General features: G+C 41.8%; 3 protein-coding genes across 3 annotated transcripts; 2 read left to right on the top strand and 1 right to left on the bottom strand.

Moving 5' to 3' along the window:
* Positions 1–454: 454 nt before the first annotated feature.
* Positions 455–8,167, top strand: LOC144467328 (uncharacterized). The gene is made up of 2 exons (XM_078175726.1): positions 455–897; positions 5,432–8,167. Exons 1-2 carry the CDS (start codon positions 712–714, stop codon positions 5,729–5,731), a joined length of 486 nt encoding a protein of 161 aa, XP_078031852.1. The 5' UTR covers positions 455–711; the 3' UTR covers positions 5,732–8,167.
* Positions 8,163–9,427, bottom strand: aard (alanine and arginine rich domain containing protein). Its single transcript, XM_033636267.2, has 2 exons — positions 8,906–9,427; positions 8,163–8,707 (listed from the first exon to the last, which is right to left on the bottom strand). Exons 1-2 carry the CDS (start codon positions 9,128–9,130, stop codon positions 8,585–8,587), a joined length of 348 nt encoding a protein of 115 aa, XP_033492158.1. The 5' UTR covers positions 9,131–9,427; the 3' UTR covers positions 8,163–8,584.
* Positions 9,428–15,265: 5,838 nt separating this feature from the next.
* Positions 15,266–25,964, top strand: rad21b (RAD21 cohesin complex component b). Its single transcript, XM_033637400.2, has 14 exons — positions 15,266–15,404; positions 17,354–17,543; positions 18,123–18,252; positions 18,740–18,839; positions 19,916–20,022; positions 20,171–20,380; positions 20,534–20,656; positions 20,971–21,099; positions 21,263–21,486; positions 21,566–21,722; positions 21,929–22,074; positions 22,226–22,441; positions 22,605–22,688; positions 23,631–25,964. The coding sequence occupies exons 2-14, from the start codon at positions 17,400–17,402 to the stop codon at positions 23,820–23,822; spliced, it is 1,962 nt and encodes a 653-aa protein (XP_033493291.1). The 5' UTR covers positions 15,266–15,404; positions 17,354–17,399; the 3' UTR covers positions 23,823–25,964.
* Positions 25,965–27,237: the final 1,273 nt, after the last annotated feature.

Here is a 27,237-nt window from a genome sequence, read left to right as displayed (position 1 = left end):
GGTTTGCCAAGACGTTGTGCGTGTGTGTGTTTGTGTGTATGTGAATAGACAGTGTTGTGGGGTTGCTAGGGGCTGCAGAGTGAGGGGATAATGGCACGAGAAGGGTTAGTTACACATGGCTGTTCACACTGTTCTTAAGATCCTGACCCTGCGACGGGCCACTCAGCAGATCATGAGAGCTCTACTTACACTAAAGGACTGTTGTTTGAGCATGTTTGTGTATCAGTGAGTGTGTACATACGTCCTGTTTTCCCTGCGTCCTCTTTTAACAGACAAAAACAACACACCAGATGCATTGCAAGTATCTCTTAAGTTACACAACTGTTGTCGCCACGGCAACCACCCGCCTCCTCTCCATCCTAATGATCTCTGTGTGTGTGCATGTGATAAAAAGACCCCCCAAAAAAGTGGTAAACAACTTCAGGTCAGGCATCTGGACAATGCACTGACGTCAGCGCTGCTCCGTCAACATCCACACTCCTCACTGAGAGACAGACAGTAAAAAAAGAGAGAACAGAAGAGGGGAGGGTGAGACAGGAGTGTGGATGAAAGAGAGGGTGAGTTCCTCATAAGTCGTCAGAACTGCAAAGGGATCTCATAACACAAGAGATCAGACGAGGCTGCACCTGCACCACAGCCGAGGACAACAGCACAAGACACAGCAGAAGGTCCAGAAGGAACCCAGTTAGACACACTGACGATATCACTGACATGATGGAAGTGGTCCTAACCAGACTGCGGGACTTCTCCTGCAAGACCTCCACCTTTGATGATGGTAAACCAGCAGGACAGAGCACATGCAGGGATCCTCCTCGGAGCAGGACTGGGTGCACAGCTGGAGAGGAAGGCAGAAAACTGGACATAGAGAGCGCACTGGCCTGGCTGAGAAGGGAACTGGTAAGAGCTCTGATGACGCCTAAATGAATTCATATCACTGTGTTTTTCAGTAGCAACATTTACTCAATTACTGTACTTGAGGCCAGTTTTGAGCTGCATCTTTATTTAACAGCTATAGTCAGTGGTGGAAAGTAACTAAGTGCATTTGCTCAAGTACTGTACTTCAGAACAGTTCTGAGGTGCTTGTACTTTACTCAAGTATTTCCATTTTCTGCTACTTTATACTTCTACTCCACAGCATCTCAGAGGTAAATATTGTACTTTTGACTCCACTACATTGAATAAAATGAGCACCACTTTTACCAGCTGCAACATGAAAGTGATAAATACATTAATGCAGTAATACTTATGATCCAATATATTCTGAAATGGGCCATTCTATATAATACATATTTCTATTTTTGGTACTTTAAGTATACTTTGATACTACTGTTTCATTCTTTTACTGAAGTAATATTTTGAGTGCGGGACTTGTAACAGAGTACTTCTACTGTGATATCAGTCCTTTTACTGAAGTGAAGTGTCTCCCTCTACCTCTGGCTATATTCAGTTGTTACTTTGATTTTACATTAAAAAAATATGATTGAATTATAAAATATGATGAATTGTTGTGGCTTAAAGGCCCAGGATATCCACACAGGTCATGTTGGAGTTGTGCAGGTCGTCTTGTACTAATAACCAAAATAAAGTTGTGACTTGTCCCACAACAAAACTATCAAGAGCACCCCTGAGGTCCAGAGAGAGTCTTTTTATCTTTTGCTCTAAAATAATCATTTGTGCACATAAGGTGGGGGGAAAAAACACACTTTCTTGATCTTGGGGACTCTTGAGGATTTTGCATAATGACTACTTTTGATACTTTAGACGATGTACCTTTTGAAAGGAGGAATAACTATTTCTTTTACACATGAAATGTAATGAAAATGAAATGTTGAGTTCTTGAGCACTTATACACACCCTCGCTCAATTCAACACACAATATATTTCAAAGGGGTGGCCACATGGGGCCTCTGAAAATCTTGGGGTGGCACACCAAAACCAAAAGCCATAACTGAATTTCAGGAAGATGTATATGAGCTAGTTGAAAACTATGTCAATACGGTGAGTTAATCACATGCTGACATACTTATACTGATGTGTTTAGACTTATACCAGTACAGTCAACATTTGAGTTCTACAACAATCCGATTTGATGTGTTATCTATAGGCTACATGTTAGGTGATTCATTGTTCTTTAAATAGGCTGGTTGTCCTTTTCTTTAAAAAGACAAATATACAGCTTTAATTTGAAGGAGTACGTTGATTGGAAGCAACCAAACATTTACCAGGAACAAGTCCTCTCAAGTTTAGGGGAGACTCATTGGTATGTACAGAGCCCATTTTTATTCAGATATCTTGAGGTGAGAGTTCAAGGGACCCCCTTGAAAATGATCATGCCAATCGTACCTTCACCAAAATTTAGCCAAACTTTGGAGCATTATTCAGCCCCCTTCCCCTTTGTAGCTTGACAAGATACCACTACCTTCACACTAGCTTAAAAAACAGTGCGCTCTCACAGATAGTGATATCATCCTCCTTTTATTTTCGCCAGGGCGGGCCAGTGGAGGAGGGAGCACTTGTATCAGGGTGGCCCAGGCCACCCTCCTCGGGAGTGCCATTGGCCACAGCCCCATTTTGTCTGGTATGACTTGTGGCTTATGGCGGCTAGTTTTAGCTAATGTTAGCAAACTTTAGCTCAGATTTGCTACGTAAAACACATTAGTGAGTCAGTTTTTCTCTTATCCGATGTTATGTTGTGAATTCTTTGTTGAATCTTTCAACCAAAGTTAAATAGAGATAATATAAAAGCACTTTATTGTCCGCTGTGCCTAAGGTCAAGTCATTTGTCACCACAACAAAATGACCTTCTGGATCATTCTGAAGGTTTTTGTATGGGAAGAAGTTATTGCCTTTTTGTTCCTGAGATCCATGTAGGTCATGTTGTTACAATGTCAACTCCTTTTAAACCATCCCTGCCAGTCAAAGACGCTGTGTGTGTGTGTGTGTGTGTGTGTGTGTGTGTGTGTGTGTGTGTGTGTGTGTGTGTGTTCGTGTGTTTGCACCTCTGTGAGCAACTGTGTAAGGCTCATTGTCACGGCCCAATATATCACTTGGCATTTAGTGCATTCACCCAGACACCTTGTCATGGTAACCAAGTGTCCTGAGCACACAGAGGAGGAGAAACCACGTGTCTGAGTAGGAGCCGGACAGAATAGGCAGTAAAAACAGAGGCCTCCCGCTTTGTTTAATAAGATCCTGCTGTGTAATGACACAGTGAATGACAACACGCAAATTCCACTCATCTTAAAGGACAAGGAGAACTCACTGTATGCAGATTTTATTCAAGAAAAAAAATCCCATCAGTTATTGAGAGGCAGGTAAACTTGTAAGGCAGGTCCACAGTGCAGTTTAGACTTTAAAATCTAGGATAAAGCTCAAAGTCCATAGTAGCTAATCTCATGCTTTTAAATCATATCACATGATTGTCATCAGTAGATGGTGTTTGTGTAGTCATGATGGAAAGGTACTGTAGATGTTCAGAGTTTTTCTGAACCCTTTAAGGACCTTTTGGATCATTGTTTTGTTGGCTTAAAATTTGAGTTTCAAGGTTCATTATTGACCTTGAAAACAGCAATTTACAAAATAACATCATCTCAGGATTCAGAAGGTTTCTGTTTGGGACTTTTTGATCATGTCACATTGTCTTCATAAGCCGATGGAGTTTGTCTATATACACATATCTATATATGTGTACAGATACCTTTTTAGATAGCCAATGGGTTCTAAGATTGGAGGTTGACTGTTTAATTTTTCTTTCTGAGCACTGAGATTAAACTAGAGTGAAATCTCTAAATATGTATGTGTTTGATCAAGGATCAGGATTTAATAAAACAGTTAACTCTTGCAAATTCTGTCCTACCAATAAACATGAGTAACCCAGCCGCCAGAAAAATATGTTACATTTGTACTTCATTATCTAGCAGATACGTTGAAACTTTGCGTTCAAACAGTGCTATGGTTAACGTGTGGATAGGCACAAAAACCATTAGTTATGGCTGGGAAGGATTATGTTTGGGCATAAAAAAAAAGATTTTTTGTGGCGCAATCACGACTTGAAACAAGGCGATGTCTTGGTAAAAACACCCATGTTTGAAGGTCAAAAAGTCTCTGGAAGCACAGCAATGACTCGCCGAAAACAATTCGTTTTAATGTTTGTTGGTCTGAAACAGTAGCCTGAGTTTGGCAGGTATCTTGCCGAGGTGTCACACCATTCACCATCCCCTCCAACCCCCAATGACAAAATCAGCTCATACACCTCATCACTTTAGAATCACTGATATGATACGTGTGAAACATGCAAATGTAACATAAAAGTGATAAAACATACAGTGCCAACATTTTCCTCTGGGAACTGGGCTGAAAGGCCACAAGCCTCCATTTCTGTCAGATTTTATTAATTTTTTGCATAGCTACATTCATCCTGAGAAAAAAGAGTGCAAAGAAAGAAAATGCCTCAATTAATTGTAATTTTTTTGTAATTTTACTCCATTTAGAGACATTTTGATTATACAGAAAATTGAGTTAAAGCCAGAGTATTCTGTCTACAGATCTTATTATTTCCAAGACACAGCTAAAAGACACCATTAAACCACTTATTTCCACTGACCAATAGTAAGCCTGCTGTAGTTTTCTGAGAGATCCTCTCTGTGTGGTGTTCACAATGCGACTAAATTTCTCTACAATTCATCACCTCTAATATCAAAGTGCTGTGTTCATGTTTTCCTAAAATAAAAAAAACACATTTTCTAAAAGCCAGAAAGATAGCTGGTGTTTCCTTGTCCACATAAAAAGCTCTTAATTTAGACATTTCAGTCAGGGTAGTTTGCAGTGGAACAGTAAAGAAAAGGGAACAGACAGACGCAGACAGAGTCCAGAACATTATTTGAAAAGAGCTGATGAAAAAAAGATCACGTTTTCTTCTCTCATTCCTCTGAGTGTCGACAAAGGCGGTAAAAACCAGCATCTTTCAGCCGGAGCCCAGTCTCAGCCTGGTGCTGTAATTAACAGAGAAAAGAAATGCAGATGGGCCCAGAGGGGTTTTTTGTTTGGGACATTCCTCAATCCTTAGGACAAACTTGGACTCTGAAGTTGGTGGAATTCTGAATATCTTATTTTACAATGTTCTGCAATTAGACAGCGTCTCTTATAAAAAAGGGGGAAAAAAGAGAACGACAGAAAGATATATTTGCATTTGAAAGAAGGCAACGCTCGAATGAAATGGCTGTGGTGTCACACTGAGCATGAACCCGCTCAGCTTGATCATGAAAAAGCAAGAAACTGTGAAGTCCAGTTTCTTTAGGGGTTCCTTGCTGATGATTTCTGTCCTTCTTTATATAATATTTGGGCACGTGTGTCTGTTTTCCTTTCTCCATTAATCAGTATATCCAACATGTCTAAAAATTTAAACTAAACAGATGTTTCTTTATGTGTGTAGGTGGAGATGCGTTCCCAGGACCAAGCCCTGATCCGGCAGCTGATGGAGCTTCACTCTGGCATCCAGGAGCTCAAGCAGGAGTTGTCTGAGGAGGAGCAAGAGGAAGAAACAGACGATGAGGAAGAGGAGGGCAGCTACTGGGACTCTGGCTCATTGACCGAGAGTGAACGAGGAAGTGGCAGCGTCTACTCCAGCTCAGGAGAAGCGGGCTTTTACGTTTCCTGCCTGAAGAAGCCTCCGTCCCTTTACTCAAGGGTTTCATCGAAAAGGGCGTTCAGCAGGAGAAGCTCTGTGCCTTGAAATGTTTAATTATATTAGATGAAATTCAGCTTTTAAAGTCTCTCTTCAACTTCTTCATAATCCTCTCTGATAGTCGACAAAGACAAGGTGGAGCAAGATAAATAAATTTGCAGTTTCCCACCTCAAATGACCTTTCCTCTCTGTATGTTTCAGAGAGAAGCAGACAAGACGATGAGTAAAGTTAAGGGGGAAAAAAGGGAAACTTTTACTATGTTGAAGCAAAAGTAATTTTCATTTAGATATGCTACAAAATACATGTCACTCTAACAGCTACTTTAGCTTACAATTTAGCTTGTCTTTCATTGATTCTATTTTCTATGTATAAAAATATCAAAACATGACCATTTCTGACAGATTGCTATGAATTTAAGAGAACGTCTTTGACATTTTTGGCAATACACCGTTTTGCTTCCTTGCAGAGCGATAGCTGCATCCAGCATTTAGCTAGCTTTACTTTAGCATAAAGCCCAGAGGGATACACTACATGATACAGTATGTTTAGTGAGCTTTAGAGGTGATGGTGGGTGGATTTCGTTGACTTGGGATTTTGGACAGAACCAGGCTATTTCCTGCTGTTTCTTTGTCTTAATATGAAGCTAAGCTAACTGAGTGGTCGACACATCGTCACTCCAGCCTCATCACATATCAACGTTTGGTCAAGGGCTTTAGATGTTGACATATAACATGCAAGGTACCCTAGGTGCATTGGTTGTTAATGTGCTGGGACACCATGTCAACTTCTGCCTGTTACATGCATTGTCTGTTTTCAAAATACACTTCTGTTTTCACAGGAAATGTACAAACAGCAGGGTTTGACTGTGGGAAGCGAACACCAGCCTCCTAGGTGGAAGCCGGTGGTTTTTGGATCAATCCATCATACCTCCCACCCACCCTAGTCAGACTGTTTTAACTTTTGTTGTTGTCCTGTCATGTTTCTCCCAAAGTTACCAGGCACGGTTAAACAATAATGGCGCCCGACGGCTTTTTTTGATGGTGTCTGATGTCGGAAGTCACTTACCACGCATCAATTTTTCAACAGCTTCGTAGTGAGATTGGGTTGAAGTGGTGGCTATAGCTTCGTATTTTACAAATAGAGAGTGTTATCAATCTGAACATGTAACTATTAGCAAGAAAGTGAAAAGGTGTTTTCCAAAACTCTCAACTATCCTTTAAGTTAGTATAAATTGACAGAGGATGATATAAGTCCTAAATCAAACATTGACCTAAAGGCAGTGATTGTTGTCTTTGTGTAGTATTGTGTGCGTCACAGAGTGGGAAAGTTGATTTTTCTGTGTAGATCAATGGTTCTCAAACTGTATGGCAGGCCTCCCTGGAGGGACATAGAGCCATTGTAGGTGGGGTGTGGATGACCAGGGAAAAATGGACGACGCCAGAAAGACTGTGGACTCTTACGACAAACAGAAGTTAAATTTTGGTTGGAATGAAAATTGAGTTGGTGATATTTTAAATGTCTAACAACTTTAGAATTTCATGTTGTGTGGACGTTACCATTATTATGTTTTGCAGATGTTGGGTTTTGGTCTCCAACTTTACAACTAAATGTTATTATTCTACATCAATATTATGCTGACATTAGTCATTTGGAAGATGTTGAATTTTGGTAATGAAACAACACAACTCTGAACCCAACAAACTATCCACATCATCTGTCGTCAGTATTCAACGTCAAATTGAGGCTGGCATTAGAAGTTGCGCTGACAATGAATTTTGGTCACCCAAAGTCACAACCTAAAGTCAACCAAATATCAACATCTAACAACATTGGTGGCAAGCTGGATAGTTTCATTAAAATTTAACACTTTCATTAGTGTCTTCCCCAGTTATTGTTACTGACTGATAATAAAATAAATTGTGGGTTGGGGTGGAGTTATGGCTTCTGAAAGGGGGCATGGAAGGAAAAGTTTGAGAGCCACTGGTGTAGACAAAGAATTATGTTAGCAGCAGCTGGTGATACAGATCAGAGTTGATTTTCCTGTACAAATGAGTTTTGAATTTCTGGATTTATATATGTATGTATGGATTTTATGTGTGTGTATGTGCGGGAAGCTCACTGACCTTCAACAAGACACTGCATGCAGAATTGATTCATTGCAGCAGCAGGACAGCCTGGCGGTCATTGCATATCTATTGTGTACATGCAGTTATGAAGCATTCTGGTGACAGTATGACATGTTCCACGTATTCCGACCATACACATCTCTTTCAGAAAGATTTATTAGCATACCTTAGTGAACCATCATGTAAAACCATGTTTAAAAGCTAACTGTGGTCAGGTTCTGTGTGTTTAGAAACTATTTGTGAATTGAATGAACTAGAGTTGTTTGGGAGCGAGACATAGACACTTGAACGTCAAACAGGTACTAAACAGCAGTGGTACTGTACAGTATGCCAGCACAATAAAGACATGAAATCACAGATGGTGCACACTTTATTTTTGTCAAATCACAGAACATGTCAACATAAAATTGGGACAAAAGTGATTTTTTATTTCATTTTTTACATTCATAATGCCTTGTGTTCTGACCTGGCAAAAAAAACAAAACATGAACAAACAGGTTTCTTTAGTACAACTCTGAATAAGTGCAAAATATCTAAAAAGCATCACACAAAAGAAAGCACATTTTATTCTTCTTTTCTTTTCCTTTACATGCAACTGGTGTCTGCGTTTTACCACGACACATTTTATCACAGTGAGCCATTATCACGAGTAAATGATCTTTTCTGTTCATCAGAGCCATTTCCTGGTCCGACATGGGATCCAGTGAGAGCGTTCTTCCACATCTAGTCACTACTAAGTCTTCCCCCAAAAAGAGATCTCTCCACTGGGGTTAGTTACTGCTGATCATCCCCCTCTACTTCCACACCTCCGAAACTCTCCCTCCTCAGTCTTTGGATCTCTGTGTTGAGCCCCAGTAGTGTCTGAGCCAGCTGGAGGTCCTGTGAGCGCATCTCCAGCTGCATGACAACAATGAAACAACTGAATCAGCATGTTTGAAGCTATAATGGATGCAGAGATGCAAAGGTATTGGTGTCTTCTTCCAAAATGTTCCTCCACATTAAAAACAGATAAAGCAGAAACATTTCTTGACATGACAACTGTTGCAAATTACAGAGAAAAAAAGCACAAAATGTCAAATCTGTCAGTCATCTTACCAACTCAGACCTCAGCCAGGTTATCGCTCCATCTATCTGCGCCCTCCGCAGCTCCTCGTTGGCTTGGTAACTCCTGCCGATGCTGACCGGTCTGACAGTGGAGCCAGAGTCCTGAGGATTTTCTCTGGACTCCCCTGTGGCCCTGAAGGCATGAATCAGTTTGTTTTTGATGTTCTCCAGAACCATGGTGGACAAAGTATCCTCGCTGTGACTGTCCCGGTCCATGCTGGGTGGGTATAAATGTGTGGGCAGGTACAGTAGAATTGTGTGCCCTCTCACGTGTTGCCTCCCAGCACCTTCTTTGACAGGCTAGTCTGCTCTTTCTCATAAAATCTTCTTAGTTTCTTGTCTCCTTTGCACTCCACGAGATCTCCACTTTTCTAAACAGGTCTTCCTCCACTCTCTAAGTGAACAGGACTCGGCAGCACAAGTCCGTGTGCTTCTGTTCAGCAGCTGCAATCATCCCTTTTGCCTGCCTGGTGTTGAACTGGCTTGTTTTGTCATTGTTACTATGGAGAAACAGCCCTCTGCCTGCGTGCCCCATCTCCTCCTCCTCCTCCTCCTCCTCCTCCTTCTCCTTTGGGTAACCCTAATAAGAATGGTGGAAGATCTCGGACAAAGACTATTGTTGCCTCCGAAAAGAACTGAAAAGACCCCCCCACACACACCACCACCACCACACCCTCCTCCTCTTTCCCCCCTTTTTCTTTTTCTCCGTCAATCCCGCCCCCATACAATTCTAGTGTGAGAAATGTGTTGTGGGTGAGCTCTCATTTGGACAAAGTGCCCATGTGTAAACCTGTGTGTGTGTGCCTGCGTGTACACACAAAATCCATCAAACCCCCAGTGGACTTTCTCCCTAAATAAGACCTGCTTGTCAGCTTAGGAGACAGACAGGTTGGACGAGGAAGGAGACACAGCCTCAGTGTTAGTCGATTCAGAGGCACAAAGGCCATCCTACGGTGAAATATAACCAGGCCCTTTGTACCCAAGTTAAGTCTGAACCCTGTGGGGTTTGTGGGATGGTTTTTTGGCGGCTGTGAGGAGTTTTTTCTCCGACTTCTGTACAGAGATGAGACAGGGGTCTAGTGTATTTCCCTGCCTGACTTATGAGGCCTGGCCGTGAAGAGTGAGAAGGCACATTTAGAGGGGACACAACACTCAGTCAATGCGTTTTCCCCTGAGGAAATTCTTCACTTTGAGGAAATGTTTTGCTCTTTTTAAGTGCTATGTCATAGAAAACAAAGAAAAGTAATGTGTGTGTGTGTGTGTGTGTGTGTGTGTGAGAGAGAGAGAGAGAGAAAGTCGAGACCTTGTGTTGTCCAACACCCTATTAAAAAACTCTCAGTCCACACACTGACCATTAAATAAATGGCTTTGATTTGCAATTCTGTCATGGAGTAATCTGTAAAGACGGATGGATGAGCGTTTTGGAGAGAGAGACAGAGTAGTGCACTTGTCAGAGCTCATAAGATGTGAGCTATGACTCCATTTGTGCAGAGGTCTATGGAGCGTGAGAAGAGGTTGGCAGGATTGGGCCGTCAGTTCTTGAAGGTCAAGGAAAGCAGGGTGACACGTGACAACAATGACAGGGACAAACAAGCTGCCACATACACAAATTGAGCCTCAGGTGGTGGGAAACATAGAGCAGTGGCATCTTTCCTTTAAGACACCACTGTACTATCAGAGGCAATGATTTATTGAGCAGGGGAGAGCGGGGTTGGTTGGGACAGGGGGACAGTTGGGACAATGCCTTTTTAGCAAGATGGAAAGCAACAATGCCTCCGCCATGCACCATGCTCAAACCTAGTCACACCTTCTTCACTTTCAACCTCAGAGTGGAGACCTTCTGACTTTTCTTCACATTCTGCTGACAGTTTTGAAATTAACAGCATGTAAATACATTTTTGGCTTGTTTTTTTTTTTTTCCTTCTGCCATACTGTTTTTAATTATGCCCCGTAGCTTCTAAAAATGTTTTATTGGAAAGCTGATTTTCTGGCCGATCAGTTTGTGCTAGTGTTGGTCAGTGGCTTTCCATGTCTCTTATTGCGTACAAGGAACCTTCCAATACACTACAACCAATGGCATCAACAAAAGCACATGGTTCAATTCAGGCAACAAAAACACAAGGTTAGGTTTAGAAAAAAGCATTATGGTTTGGCGCTTCACTCATATGGGGAGCAAACACCAGTTTCTCGGGTAAAAGTCCAGAGTTTGATGAACCTATCCAACCTCCCACCCGCCCTATAGGGACTTTGCAGCTCCTTATACAACGATATACTGGTAGCATTTCAACCTGACACCGCCCAGTGGCGTATCATACCGTGAAAAGTGGTGTTTGGCATCAGGTGTCTGATACCGAAATCACAGACAAAGCGGCAGTAACTGACAACGTTAAAGTGAGAAGGGGCTGGATTTTTGTTGTAGCGAGCACAGGAGTTCGAAGTGTGTCTGCTCTCCCCAGGGGCGGCTGAGACAGTATTGTGTATAGTTTCTACCTTTATTATAAATCAATAAAAAATAGACAAAAAAAGAAGACAAAGGTTTTTTTCTGGTCGAATAAGACCCACTGTAAAGTCACTATATAAGAAAATGCCCGAACTTCGTATAGGCCTACATTTCAACCCCTGAGCATTTTTTAAGTGCAGGATGTGCAGGATCTAACTCTTTAGCTTTTTTTTTAAAACTCTTAGGTTGTCATTGCCTTTTTTTCAAAATGAAGCAAACTCAATAGCTCACACAAACCTTTAAAGGTAGGATCTGGAGGATTTTCAAACAAAACAAAATATAGACATATACAAATGAAATCCTGCTTAATCATCACCTATGGGCTTCTACTCATGTGTGGTGGTGACTCTGTTTGCAGAGCTCCTGCCCTTTAACTGTATTTTGATGTTTTTGTGAGTTCAGACTGCTTCTGGGCGGAGATTTCCCCAGCCAATGAGAGCGCAGGTGCCGTGCCCGAGCGTGTCCGAGCATGCACCAGCCCGAGCCTTGCCTGAACTTCTTCTGTGAAGCCTTCTTCCCCATAGACATATATACATAGACGCTGCATCGAGCACTGAGCTGTACGTCAACATCGCCGCCGTATTGGATGTGGCAAGGCTGCGCTGTAAACTAATACAAGTGAATGGACTTAATTTCATAAAGTGCCTTTCTTCAAAGAAATTTATGTTAATGCCTCGCGTTTATTCATTCACACACACAATATATTTGGGAAACAGTTAGGCACCAAAAACAATGTATTTGATCTTCTCAGATGGCTAAGATAAGAACTTTATTGATCCCACACAGGAGTAATTCACCTTACATCAGCTATAGAGAAGAAGGTAGTGCCGAAAAACAATACACAGTAGCCTATATATATATATATATATATATATATATATATATATGTATATATATATATATACATATATATATATATATATAGCCAGGAAGTTTCCACTCTGAGAGCAGCGTTGGAAAGACAGGCAAGCGTGATCGAAGACCAGAGACCGGCTGCGGCTCTGGATCGCTGGATGACGGACTTGGAGAGGTGCCATTGCCATGGATCGCCCGGCCGGGCCCGTGGGGCTGGTGCTGCTGCGTCGGGATCGCAGGAGAGGGAAGCGCCGGGGTCAGCGGAGCCTGCTCGGCAGTCACTGGGGGTGACGGCGTGCCCCCAACTCCTCTCCCCAGCATGGAGTACCGTTCTGAAGGAAGGAAGCGCAAGCCTCAGAAGCCCCAAAAAGTGTAATTGTGTAGGATACGGTGAGTACGGTTAGGTTTAGTTTATATGCAAATATTTGCTATTTTTGTATCTGTCTGTCCTTTCACTGTGTCTTGTATTTTTATTGTAGGCCTACTGTACTATACACACACACACACACACACACACACATATATGTGTATATATATATATATATATAAAATACATATATATATATATATATATATATATATATATATGTATACTGTGTATTGTTTTTCGGCACTACCTTGTTCTCTATAGGCCTAGCTGATGTAAGGTGAATTACTACTGTGTGGGAGATCAAATACATTGTTTTTGGTGCCTAACTGTTTCCCAAATATATTAGTGCATGTGTGAATGAATAAACGAGAGGCATTATCGTAAATTTCTTTGTAGAAGGGCGCTTTATGAAATTAAGTCCATTCACTTGTATTAGTTTACAGCGCAGCCTTGCCACATCCAATATGGCGGCGACGTTGACGTATCGCAGCAGCGGGCAAACCCACTTGATGCGGCGTCTACATATATATGTCTATGTTCTTCCCTACCTCCGGGCTCCGTACACCCGGGAGAGTTGAGCCTGATAGGAGGGGCCAAATTTGAATGTGTGTTTACAAACAGCAACTGGAAAATCCTCCAGACCCTACCTTTAAGCTACATGTAGCCTGTGATAACCACAATAAGCTGATACTGAAATGAAGTATTGGAAGACAGCTAAATTCCATAGTGCAGTAATTTCTAAAATATATATATATATAATTATATAATTTTACAAATGTTTAATTTCCCTTAAAAATGTGAGCAAGTGGCATTGTAATTATAAAGTGTTTACATTTAGACTGCAATCTTTGCAATGTAAATTATTTTTTGTTTGTTTGTTTGTTTGTTTGTTTGTTTGTTTGTTTTTGGCGCAGAAAAAGGTGTCCCAGCCAACCCTAGACTGTCCCATGGAGGCGGAAAAACACACTCCTTATACATTTACATTTCTACATTTAGCCTAACAAAATTGTGTTTCATTTTTGGGTGTGGCTCAAAAATACTTACTTTCATTGCAAGTAAAGCACTTTACCATTTTTCACCTAACATTTCATATGACTGTCATGTAAATATGTACATATTCGGTGCTGATGGGATCATGTAGGTCATCTGAATGGTGTTACCTTTCAGCCAACGTTGCTGCCTCCTGGTGGTGCTTTCACTGAGTTGCACAATGTCACAACCATAGTCTCACAGTGCCTTTTACATGTAATGTGTTTTTGTGTGTTTTATTTTGCACATCGCAGCTTACACTGATGTTCATCCAAATGGACACTAATTTTTATTTAATACAATAAGCTAGTTCAGTTGGGCAGACGCTAACTGAGAGATCAAGTTGACATAAAATGAATTATTGTGCAACTGTTTTTTCCCCCTTTAAATGGACTTTTGGAGAGAAGCGAGGCAGAGTGGCCTACAGGAGGAACTCAAAGGGAAACCATGACCAAAAGCTGGTGCATTTTGGACATCATATAAAATGGGACATGCAGGGAAAGGAATTTGTTTCTCCTCTACTTTTTCAGAGTGGTAAATTGCTCCCAGCACACTTAAGTTAATGTTTCTGGCCTGAAGAGATCAGGGTCAATACTCGATTGAAACTGAAAGGTACAGAAACCAGTTCATGTTTGAGGTGTGGAAACTGTGGCAGCAGCCTAAGGGACTGCAGTGCTGCTCAGCTGTCTGTCAGCTGAGCTGGTCCTGTAACACATGAGCACACTGTTCTCCATGCTGTGCTCCTGGCCCTGTGTGGCTGAGAAAGCTGCTTTAGCTGTAAAGTTGCTCAGACCAAACATAATATTTACATAGAACTTCTAATAAGTTAAGCAATATCATGACTAAGATTTGAAACAAAGGTTAGAGAGACTGCAAGTAAACACAAATTCACAAGCAGCATGCCAGCTGTAACATTCAAGTATATATTCATTCTTTATTAATGACTCCAATATACTTTACTCTGAAAGGACAGTTCTGCATAGTGAGTACTTTTAATTTAGGCACTTTAAATATAAGTATCTCTGCTCTGTAGTATTGGTACTTTTACTTGATTAAAGATCTGACACCGTCTTCCAAAACTGCTGTAGTTAAGCACAGTTTTAGGGTGTTAGGGTTTGATATTACATGCAAAATATGATGCATTATTACTGATTAAAGGCCATGCACACCCACACAGGTGTTGGCTGATTAAAACTACTCATGCTGGAGCTGTGCAAAGCTATGGAAGTCATCATGTACTAATACCAATGATAAAGCTGTTATTTGTTTGACAGCAACATAACAAGAGAGCTCCTTAAATTCAGAAAATCCACTATCATGATATCTACATTAATTCCAGATGGGCAAGTCTGCTTTATGAGTACTTGTGGTTCTTTATGCAGACCTATATTTGGGTGCCAGTACTTTTGCTGTAGGCTATATGATAATTTGATGTAGCCTATATTGCTATGTTTACCTCAGTATAATATCTGAATGCTTCCTCCACGATGCCACACAGGCAAAGCTCAGCATCCCTCTGTCTCTCTGTCTCTCCCATCAGCACCACTCTGCATCCTGCTGAGTTTTTCAACCCCTCCAATCCTTCCAGGAGGAGAGAGACAGAGAGAGTGAGTGAACGCCATCTTGTTTATTTTAGTCGGAGGAGGGGTGGAAACACAGCCACCACCATCACCATCAGCCGCAGCAGCACCACCACCACGGCCGGCTGAAGGAGAAAAGCACCAAACGGCTCACCGGTGAGTGTGTCAGGTTTATGATTGATACGGTTTCTATTCAGTGTGTCGGAGGACACAGAAACACGCTGGCTCTGCGGTGCTCAGGTCTGCTGAATGACGGCGGCTAACGGTTAGCATGTCTGCAGCATCACCTGTTGTGACCCGGGGGGAGAGCGAGCACCGTTAATACGGTGTAACGGAACTGTAACGTTAACGTGTAACGGTCGTGTCCTTTCAATGACATTAACGGTTAAAAGCATGTCCTCTTTTTCCCCTCATAATGCTGGACGTTACTAGGGTTGCCATCCGTGCCTTAAGATATGGAATTGTCCCGTATTTGACAAGTAAATGGTGCGTCCCGTTTAGAATCAATACGGGACAGGTTTTCTGTGCACCCCTCCTCTTCCACTGCATGAAATACGTTTTCACATGCTTGCAAAGACAAGAGAGATATCACACCAGAAGAGTTTCACGAAGACATGGCGGAGAAATATTAAATTAGAATTTGAATGACAGGCCTGTCACTCAGCGTTAGCGTTGCCATGGTTACGGAGACTGCGACGCTCTGGACCGCCTTTAGCGCGCTCACTGACCCGCTGGCTGACTGACTGATAAAGTTAGTGAAGGTCCCGGATGTTAAACTACTGAGCTTATGGATTTATAAAGCCTCACTGAATCTGTTTTATATATCTCAGTAATTGTGGAGCTGAGCGCACATGCACAAGTTTCGTTTACACTAAGAAATAGCCCACAAATTGCAAAAAAAATAAAATAAAAAAGACAATTATTTTAGAAAAGTGGGAAAAAAAACTAGGGAAAACTATATTTAGTATTATTATTATCATTATTATTAGCAGTAGTATTATTTGAATTAGTATTATTATTACGTTTTGAAATTATGTTATAGAATTATTAGAATTTTCAAAAAGTTTTTCTGGTTACTTTTGTTTTTTTTCTCTCTTTTTTTATTTTTTTTACTTTTTTTGGGGTCATTTCTTCTTTCATTGCTCATTGCCTTCTTCCCCTGTTTTTAAAAGAAATCAAGCCAATATGCTCGAGTTTTAAAGGGTAAAAACAGACTTTACAAATTGCTGCACAATTCAGGATGAAAACAAAAGATTAAGAACATGGAAATAATGGCTCAAATGTAAGCTAATTTAAAATACTGGAAATAAAATCCACCAGGCATAGACCAAATAATTTATTAGGCTAAGTCTAATTAAGCGTATGAGTGCGCCTACAAATAATATTCTAACAACTGCAAGTTGCCAGTTACACATAACCAACTTTAGCTACCTGACAGACATATTCATAGATGTACAATCATAGCAAATCAATATCCACGTTAAAACTAAATGATGTAACGTCACAGTAAAATGCAGTCGGCTATGATAAGGTAGTTTTCAGTGGTGGAAGAAGTAACGTTTGGGGAGAACGGGGTTGGTTGTCACACTTTTTACTTTCATTTGAATCCCTCAAAAACTGTATCCTTAATGGATTCCCTTTCAGTGTGTAATGGAAGCCTAAAGTGTCAGGTAGGAACAGAGTGGCCTCACTCTGCTGAAGCTTATTATGTTCAAAAGATATGGACAGTCAGATACACTTTGTGCACTTGTGACAACCATCCTCATCATTCAGTTGGTAGTTGGACAGAGGTGTACAGAGCAGAGTGGGGAACTCTGAGATGACAGTACCCAGTCTCACCCCTGGGCTATGTGGTCCTGAGTAGTGTTTCCATACCTAGCCATGTCTTGAAAACGTCTCAATTAATCAGCTTGCACCCTGCTATGAACTGCTGTCACCATTCGCATTTAGCTAGACAACCATGTCTGCATCTTCAAAGAGTCTGCCTGCAAAAGCTCAGACGACACAATGAACGTGTCTTTTCAACTGTCAGGCTTTGTTTACCTTTTCAGAGTTGTGATTTCAATCATTTACAGTACGTTGTCTGTGTTGTTTTCTCTCTCCAGGCCTTCCCCTTTCCCCTTTCCCTTGAAGTGAGGAGGCGCTGAGACGATGTTTTATGCCCACTTTGTCCTCAGCAAACGTGGGCCGCTGGCCAAAATCTGGCTGGCGGCCCACTGGGACAAGAAGCTGACCAAGGCGCACGTGTTTGAGTGCAATCTGGAGAGCAGTGTGGAGAGCATCATCTCACCCAAGGTAATTTCTCAGGGTCTTCACTTTCACAGAACATGATTGGTTTAATTGGCCTTTCTTTGTTACAAGCCTTTGTTTATGCATTTTTGGGAGTTGATTGCTATGCAAGGGCTGTCTTTTTTAGTCTATCAAGACTGCCTGTATCCTCGGGCTTTGCATGCAAAGACAGTTTTAAATCATCTAGCACAGAAACTTATTCACTGATTGTGTCTAACAGAAAATTATTCTCACAATTTTCATAATCAGTAGCTGTTTATTAAGTAAAGCTACCAAACATGTCGTTGTATTGTCTCACAAATTGAAAACTGACAAATCCAATTACTTTACAGATTAATAATCTGTAGAAAAATTGATTTAAATAACCCTTAGTTGCAGCTCTGGTATCATTATTGGAATTGCATCTCATTACTGTTACTTGTTGCTGAGACACAATCAGTGGGACCACATGAAACATTTTATCAATTGTAAATCAGACGCTAAGCAATAGCAGTGTCAATTTTGGTCTATTGAGTTTGTATTAAAAGCTGCAGATTTATTTGATATTATTGCCATGGATCTTTTCTGCACATTTTATCGTTACAGGTGAAAATGGCTTTACGAACATCGGGGCATCTGCTGCTGGGAGTGGTGAGAATCTACCACAGGAAGGCCAAGTACCTGCTGGCAGACTGTAACGAGGCTTTCATCAAGATCAAGATGGCGTTTAGACCAGGTTGGGGGCAAAATGCAACTTATAAGTCAAATAAAACTGTCAGCAGTGACAGACTCTGTGCTTTCCTCTAGTGGTGCACATGCAGTGTCAGTCAGAGACTAAAGCGTTTCTTATGTCCTTTGAAAAAGACAATGTTACGTAAATTTTATGTCTTAATCTACACAGATGCGTGCACACATGCCAAAATTATTTTATATTTTCTACTGTATAATTATGACAGTGTGCAGAGTTTATACATATTTACATCTAAAACAATGGCATGCACATGTTGACTCTTTAAGAAAACATGTTTGCACACCTACTGTACATACACATATATACAGTATAAATACACACATTTATTCCTTCATTTTCCCCCATATAAGCAAACAGAATATTCCAAATGTATATTTGTTACATTTTTCTCACCAGTGTGTCCATCTGTTCTCAGTTTTAAGTCTTGTTCATCCACATGCTGCAACTCTCTTCATACATCGTGGTGTTTCAGGTGTGGTGGATCTTCCGGAGGAGAACAGAGAAGCAGCCTACAACGCCATCACGCTGCCTGAGGAGTTCCACGATTTCGACCAGCCACTACCAGACCTAGAGTGAGTCCTCTGTCCGTCTGTTTTTTCCTGAGAGAGCATTAAGTAAAAAAAAAAGCTAGAAGCTATTTTGAACAGTGCAAACTACAGCGATCAAAACAAAAGCAACTTTAATTTTAATTTTATTTATTACATTGCCAACAGTAGATGTCACAGTGGTGAGTGCAAAGCAAGAAGAGATAGGACCCAAACGCATACAGAAACAGTTTAGAGATTAACTGACAAAGTGGAGGTACATGTGCTTTATGGCATGGGTAGAAAAGTCCAAACAGAAGAAACTGAGTCCATGGTTAAACAGGAACAGGGGCAGGAAAAATATCCAGGTTTCCAGTAAAGCACAGGTTTCAGGATTCAGGTGCAGGTGGCTCAAAAGCAACAATGACAATATGGCAACTGACTGGGGAGAAGGGTCTGGTGTATGTACTGCAGGGCTGATGAGGGAAAGTGGAAACTGGTGAGCTTGCTGGCAGGAAAGTTCGGGGGCGTATTCAGCCCCGACAAAATGTAGTAAAAACATTTATTTAAATGGAAATAGTGGTGCGATTAACACCCTGTTGTGTATGTTAAACAAGTGCACTGCTTTTTTAACACCGCGGGGTTTACATACACGTTGCTGCTGATTGGGTAACATCTGGCTCACCCACCAAATGAGAGAAAACGTACCTCAAAGCATCTTTCACACTGTTTCTAGATGTGCCGTTTAGCCCGGGGACCTTGGGAAGTGGAAATGTGGCTGCAGAGGGACAGTTTTCTTTTTTAGTATATTTCTGCCTGTCATGTTGATTATTTATAAATATTGTGGAACCATGCATGATTTTGTTTTTCAATCGGCAGAGTTCTTATGCTGGCTCTCGCTCTTGCTCTCCACCTGCATGTATAACTCATCCCTATCTTCTGGAAAATGTAGGTAATCACTGATAAATATTAAGAGACAAGACAGCTGAAATGACAAGCACTTGATCACAAAACAACTGCTGGAAGGCACTCCAATTGCAGATATACTTTAGCAGCACATTTCATCCTTTTCCACTGTGCTCTTCCAGCACTGTATTGAATTGACTGTGGTGTGTTTTGTACAGTGATATTGACGTCGCTCAGCAGTTCAACTTGAACCAGAGCAGAGTGGAGGAGATCACTATGAGAGAGGAGGTGGGCAACCTCAACCTGCTGCAGGACAATGACTTCGGTAGGCATCTTTCCTCTGAGCGTGCCTGCTATTGTACAGTAATGATGTGCCACTTAATGGTGTTTCACTCTTAGCTGACAGTGTAACTTCCTCCACTCACCTACATTCCTCACTATATAGTGTAAAGACATGCATTTCTGTTGTGCAGCTGACTTTGGTATGGACGACCGGGAGATGATGCGGGAGGAGAGCGCGTTCGAGGTGGACATCATGGCAGCGTCGGCTTCCAACCTGCTGCTGGAGGCTGAGGGTGGAGCTAATGCGATGGCTGACAAGTCCAACCATCTGGAGTACGACGATCAGTACAAGGACGACTTCGGAGACAACCCCATGGAGAGCAATGAGGGAGGCATGCTGGGTAGGATCCTCTCAATATGATGGGCACTGATGTCAGCCAGTTTGAATGATGAATGCTGATAGCATCAACACATGTATTTGAATTTTTTTGGCATTTCAATTGAAGTGAATTATCTTGATTGTAATAACTGAATTACCTCACCTCTCCACATAGTGGACAAGCTGCTGAGTAACGAGGATGGAGGAGGCATCTTCGACGACCCTCCTGCCATCACAGAGAGCGTGATGATGCCTCAGGATCACGGAGACGATGAGGATGACTTTGACGCTCTCTCAGGTCAGTTCCACAAATAACCTCAGCGGTATCTGAAAAAAGCCATGTTGGTTCACGTTTCCATCTTGTCTCCTTGTTAATGTTACCGCACCGTTAACCCGTATTTTGTCTACATCCTTTACATATAAGTTTACTGTCTCTTCAAAATAAAAGCGCTTTCATGTTCATAGGAAATAACAAATCAAATTTAACACATGATCAACTGTGCATTGGCATCATTTACACATTGTGTAGCAATAGCTTTGGTCCCATGCAATTAACGTCAACCTATAGATCATAATATGTATATCCATCATGGTGTCATCATGTGTTGTTAGCGGGAGCTCCAGATAGTCCAGACTCAGGCCCAACAGAGCCCCTTCCAGCCATGGCAGACCAGACAGAACAGACCACGCTTGTCCACAACGAGGAGGAAACCTTTGCCCTGGAGCCGATTGACATCACAGGTAATGCAGTTTTAAGAGACCATTTCAACACCTGCTGTAAACTGCTATATAAACTATAGACAGGAACAATGTGTTTATATAGAAAGTGTGTTTGTGCTCCAAACATTAGAGCTATTTTAGTTCACTGAGCTGATTCATCTCTGTTTCCCTATGCACTCTGTAGTGAAGGAGACCAAGGCGAAGCGTAAGAGGAAGCTGATTGTGGACAGCGTGAAGGAGCTGGACAGTAAAACCATCCGCGCGCAGCTGTCTGACTACTCTGACATTGTCACCACCCTGGACCTGGCACCTCCAACCAAGAAGCTGATGATGTGGAAGGAGACGGGAGGAGTGGAGAAGCTTTTCTCACTCCCTGCTCAGCCTCTCTGGAACGCCAGGCTGCTCAAGGTAACAACAGTTAGAGGTGCACAGATATTCAAGGGTAGCTGTACACAGTAGAATTAAAATACCGTATGTTTCTTTCTAGATGTTTACAAGGTGTCTGACTCCTCTCGTACCGGACGAGCTGAGGAAGAGGAGGAAAGGTGGAGAGGCTGACAGTCTGGATGAGTTCCTCAAGGATCTGGAGAACCCGGAGGTGCCCAGAGAGGAAACAACAGGACACCAGCAGAGAGACATCATGGGTAAGAAATAGGTCCTTCTGTACATTTGTGCAGGATTATTTGTGGAAAGTCATCACAGAAACAGTGTGGATATTTTGAGCTTCATGTATTACGTGTTTTCTATTCCTTGGTGCGGGCCAGAGTTGTCGTAGTTTGTTGTAGTAGTGTTCCCATGCGCAAATATATTTGTTTTTAACATGTACAGTGTGTCCTCATGTCCCCTCCAGACCAGACCATCATGGAGGAGGCCAGTGTTCTGCAGACTTCAGCTGTGGAAGGCAGCAGGACGACGCTGGACGATTCGGCCATGCCCCCTCCATCTTCCCAACGAGGCCTCAAACGCAAAGCCCAGGACACAGAACCAGCTCTGCCTGTGAGTACAGATGTCTTTATGTACTGAAGCAGATACATTCTGACACCTGTGAGACTTTTCTAAATCTGAGATCACCCTGTATTTAATGTCAGGACTCCAATAACTCACTAACTGTTCTCTGTCTCTGTACCCTCTTACACTCTTTCTCTAGATGGGAGCTTTGGACCAGCAACAGCAACAACAGCAACAACAACAGCAGCAGCAGCAGCAGCAGCAGGGGTCCAGAGCCTCTGATGTGCCCCAGCAGCTGGAGCCATCCAATGTGGATCTGCCTCCAGAGGAAACCACCAACATCAGCCAGCTGATAGAGCTGGACCTGCTTGGCGACAAGGACAAGAAGAAGAACGATGATGAGTCTGATGAGGAGGTGAGATGGAGATTCCCAAAACTGTGCATTGTGCACTTGTACTTTTAAACTTCTTATTAATGTATTCATAGTGAGTTAACAGATCTTTGACACAGAGTCATGTTGTCCAGGACTTCATGATAGAAAGCCTTGATTGGTGTTTGTAACTGTGTTTGTCTGTCAGGAGGAGGAGGCACAGGGAGGAGACCAGGACCAGGAGGAGAGGAGGTGGAACAAAAGAACTCAGCAGATGCTCCATGGCCTCCAGGTTTGTATGCATTATATACACTTACTGGCCACTTTATTAGGTACACCTGTTCAACTGCTTGATAACACCAATAGCTAATCAGCCAGTTACGTGGGAGCAGCTCAGTGCATTTAGGCATGTAGACATGATCAAGACGACCTGCTGATGTTCAAACCGAGCATCAGAATGGGAAAGAAAGGTGATTTAAGTGACTTTGAACGTGGCATGGTTGTTGGTGCCAGACCAACAACATGTTGAACCTTGAAGCAGATGGGCTACAGCAGCAGAAGACCACACTGGGTGCCACTCCTGTCAGCTAACAGCAGGAAACTGAGGCTACAATTCACATGCGCTCACCAAATTTGGTCAATAGAAGATTGGAAAAACGTTGCCTGATCTGATGAGTCTGGATTTCTGCTGCTTCATTCAGATGGTAGGGTCAGAAGTTGGCATAAACAACATGAAAGCATGGATCCATCCTTCCTTGTATCAACGGTTCAGGCTGGTGGTGGGGGTGTGATGGTGTGGGGGATATTTTCTTGGCACACTTTGGGCCCCTTAGTACCAACTGAGCATGGTTTAAACACCACAGCCTACCTGAGTATTACTGCAGACCGTGTCCATCCCTTTATGACCACAGTGTACCCATCTTCTGATGGCTACTTCCAGCAGGATAACGCTCCATGTCACAAAGCTCAAATCATCTCAAACTGGTTTCTTGAACGTGACAATGAGTTCACTGTACTCCAGTGGCCTCCACAGTCACCAGGCACTTTTGTGGTTCGACATGCAGCTTGAGACTTAAGATTTCTGTATCTGGTGACATTTAGCTTATCATCAGCTGCCTAAAGTGAGAGCAGCAGGTAAGAGACAATAATACAGTAGATTTATAAAGCGCGCTGACTTTAAAATATGTTTTTGAATGAAGCTTTCCCCTCCTGACTCTCTCTCACCTTGCCACAGAGGGTGATGGCCAAAACAGGCGCCCAGTCAGTCGGCCTGCTGGATCTGTGCAGGAACAACAACAAGAAGCAAGCGGCAGCTAAGTTCTACAGTTTCCTGGTTCTGAAGAAGCAGCAGGCGGTGGAGCTCGTACAGGAGGAGCCTTACAGCGACATTATTGCTACGCCCGGCCCTCGCTTCCACATCATCTAAAAAACACAACTTTGTACTTCGAAAAGGAAAACAAAAACTCTTCGGTGTACACCACAGGATTCTCTGTCTGTTAAAGGTGGTATCAGCGATTCTAATCCAACACACTTTGTCAAATTCAGCAAATATCTCCTCATAATCTGCGAGCTGTCTGTTCTGTGTGTGCTCTAAAAAAAAAGTTCATACACAGCCTGACAGACATAAGAATGTAACACAAATAACATTTAAGATATTACTGGAGCTTCTGAAGGAGCACTAATGGGACAGTCTATCTATTTGGTTGTTGAGTTCAAATACTAACAATCCTTCCCCAGAATCGCAGACTCCACCTTGAAGTTTTATTTATTTATTTGAGTTTGTTGACTTTGTTTTGTATATGTTGTAGAGTTTTATCTTCTGTCTGCAATATTTTAATGTCAAGCAGTGGTGGGAGGAAAGAGGTCTGAGTAACATGGTTGGATTAGAAAGAGGTTTCTTCCTTGAAAAATTCCACATGGACTGGGGAACTTTCAAATGGACTTGTATTTGTACAGCCCCTTTCTAGTCTTCCGACCACTAAAAGCAACTCTAGATGTCCCATGTACCCATTCACACACACATTCACACACTGGTGGCCGAAGCTTCCATACAAGGTGCCACCTGCTCATCAGGCAAACATGCACCCACACTCACACACCCATGGAGGAGCAAACCTTCGATCTTCTGATTAGTGGATGACCTGCTGTACCCATGGATGTATAAAGAGAACTGGATATAGTGTTGTAGGTGGAGCACTGTATAAAATTACCCGGATGATTGGCACTGCGTCCGCACTGTGTGGCCGATAGAGCAGGTGCACTATACACTTCTGTCAGCTGAGGCTGCTACTTCGATTTAGCGCTCTGTTAACTTGATTGGGGATAAAATGATTCAATCATGTGACTCTTCTAGACTTTCTACTGTTATTTTGGAAAATCCCAATAGTGGAACATTTTGCAGGGGTTGTAGTGCTCAAAAAAATATATCCACTGATTAAAAGACATCTTTTCAGCCATGTAAGTCAATGGGAAAAAGTCTTTTTGGCCTGCAGGGCATCACATGATGGTGTAATTACACTGTTTGGCCACTATGGAAATTGGCATCAAAGCTCAGTGCACCTCCTGGAGGCCTGAATTTGCTCAGTAGTGCATGAAGCCAAAAAAGTTCAACTTCCCGGTTGTAAAGTTCCCTGGATCTTCCGCATCATTGCGCCCATAGGGCACGCACACTTGAGGCTTCGCTGGCCGAGCAGGCTACTTCCAGATTAGCCCTCTGCTAACTTGAATGGGGATAAAATAACATAATTGTGCACCTCTTCTACATTTTTGAAATGTAATCGAACTGAATGGATCAAATCTCAGTATTGAAAAGACTTAATTTGCCAGGGTTGTGATGCTCAAAAAAATGTATCCACTGATTTACAGGTGTCTCTTTTCCATTGTAAAACTATGGAAAAAGTATTTTTGGCCCCAATGTCAAATTGGCTACAAAGTCTGCTAGCTAAGTTAGTATTAATTTAGCGAGCACTGTGTATTCCCTTCTTGTTTTGAGTTGCTGCCAGCTCTTATTTTTCTAAGCAGATGTCACCAACTTTTCTTCCCTGTTGTGTTGCTCTGCCACAGCCCCTAAATTAAAAGGAGTCTATTTACGGTGGGAGTGAAAACTCCATCAGCCGTGTTACTTGGAGACTCATCTGTCCCACCACTGAAGAACAAAAGTTCTCATGTACACTGACGTTAGCCAAAAGGAGCATGCACTATCTCCAGACTAGTCTGTAAGAGTACGTTTAAACAGTTACTACAATAGTGATTTTGCAGACTCACCCAGCAGTTAATTATTATACAACTGTAGTGTAGCACTTTAAGCATTACAAACTCAAAAATTGTCATTTTTGCAAATGCATTGCTTGCATCATCGGCTGTTTGCTCAAAACTACAGTTGTGTCCGAAGCATTTTTTTAAATGTGCTGCTGTTGCACATTATTCTCCAACCATGTAACGCACAAAGGAAATAGAGATGCTCACTAGGGCTGCAACTAACAGTTATATTAAATGTGGATTAATCTGTAGACTGTTTTTCGCTATTAATCGATTACTTGTTTGATCAATAAAATGTGAAAAATGTCAATCAGTGTTTTCCAAAGCCCAGGATGATTTGTCCACAACCCAAAAATATTCAGTTCACTCTCACAGACGAGTAAAGAAATCAGAAAATATTCACATTTAAGACGCTGGGATCAAAGAATTTGACTTTCAGCAAACCAGTTAATTGATTATCAAATTAGTTGGTGACTAATTTAATAGTTAACACCTAATCTTTTAATCTTTGCAGCTCTAATGCTCACAGCTGGAAAAATATTCAGCTGATGTGGGTGCTGGTCCAACTGCTCCAAGGACACTTGATATAAAAAAATAACTATTACATTTTTGAACAAATATAATGCTAAGATTAACTGACAGTAGCATTCAAAAGCTGCAGTGTAATTAATGTCCAACCACACACTTATTTTATAATTTTTATGGTGATTTCTTGTATACAGACTCCAAAACTTTAAAAGGTTGGTATATAGTACATACTGTATATAATTAGTGTGTAACTATGACACAGCTCATAAAAAGCATCAGAGTTTCAACCTATGGTTGATGTAAACATCAGCGGTCTGTTATACTTGCATGCTTTGCCCTGAAATATTTAGGGGTTCAAGCCTGGGCTGAATGTGAACCCTATTGTTTTGTGCTGTTTTAGTAGTAGTAGTAGTATTCAGAAATGTTTTTGCAAATGTCCGTAAGATGGTACATCATAGAGACATGAAATGTTCACCAATAATTGGAAGTTCCTCAAGAAATACAATGCCAATCGACTTGATGGTGGTGCTAGAGGAAATTTTGATTTGAAAGGCCGCCCCCTTCGCACTGTATGTCAGATTGACTTGAAATTTGACACACATGTCCAGCTGAATGTGCTCTACGATATCTTCAAGAACCATTAAGGTCCATCTGACTAGATTTTCCACCATTTTTAATTTTTTTAAAAACGCATTTTTGACATTTGCTCCTAAGCAGTGGGTCTGATTGGCACCAAATTTTCTGTGGATCATCATTAGATAAACCTAATCAAAAGTTATCAAAAGCTTTTTGATATGTCATTGTGTTTTGATATTGACCAATGACATTTAAAGGGGGCGTGGCTCAGCACATAACTCCAGAACCTCAGGGTCAATCATCACAAAACTTGCACTAGAGGGCAGCACATATGCAAAACATGGGCATGCAATGAGACAAATCAGACTAGACATCGGAAATTGATAGTCCAGTCCAGTCACTACAGAACTTGCAGGGTTTGTGAAATAACAGTGAACCATGTGTATTAATTCGTACTCGTACTCGTACTCGTTGTCCTC

Source organism: Epinephelus lanceolatus, chromosome 16, assembly GCF_041903045.1.
Source record: "Epinephelus lanceolatus isolate andai-2023 chromosome 16, ASM4190304v1, whole genome shotgun sequence".
NCBI lineage: Eukaryota > Metazoa > Chordata > Actinopteri > Perciformes > Serranidae > Epinephelus > Epinephelus lanceolatus.
Note: the sequence above shows the minus strand (reverse complement) of the source record. Positions and strands in the feature narration are given on the sequence as shown.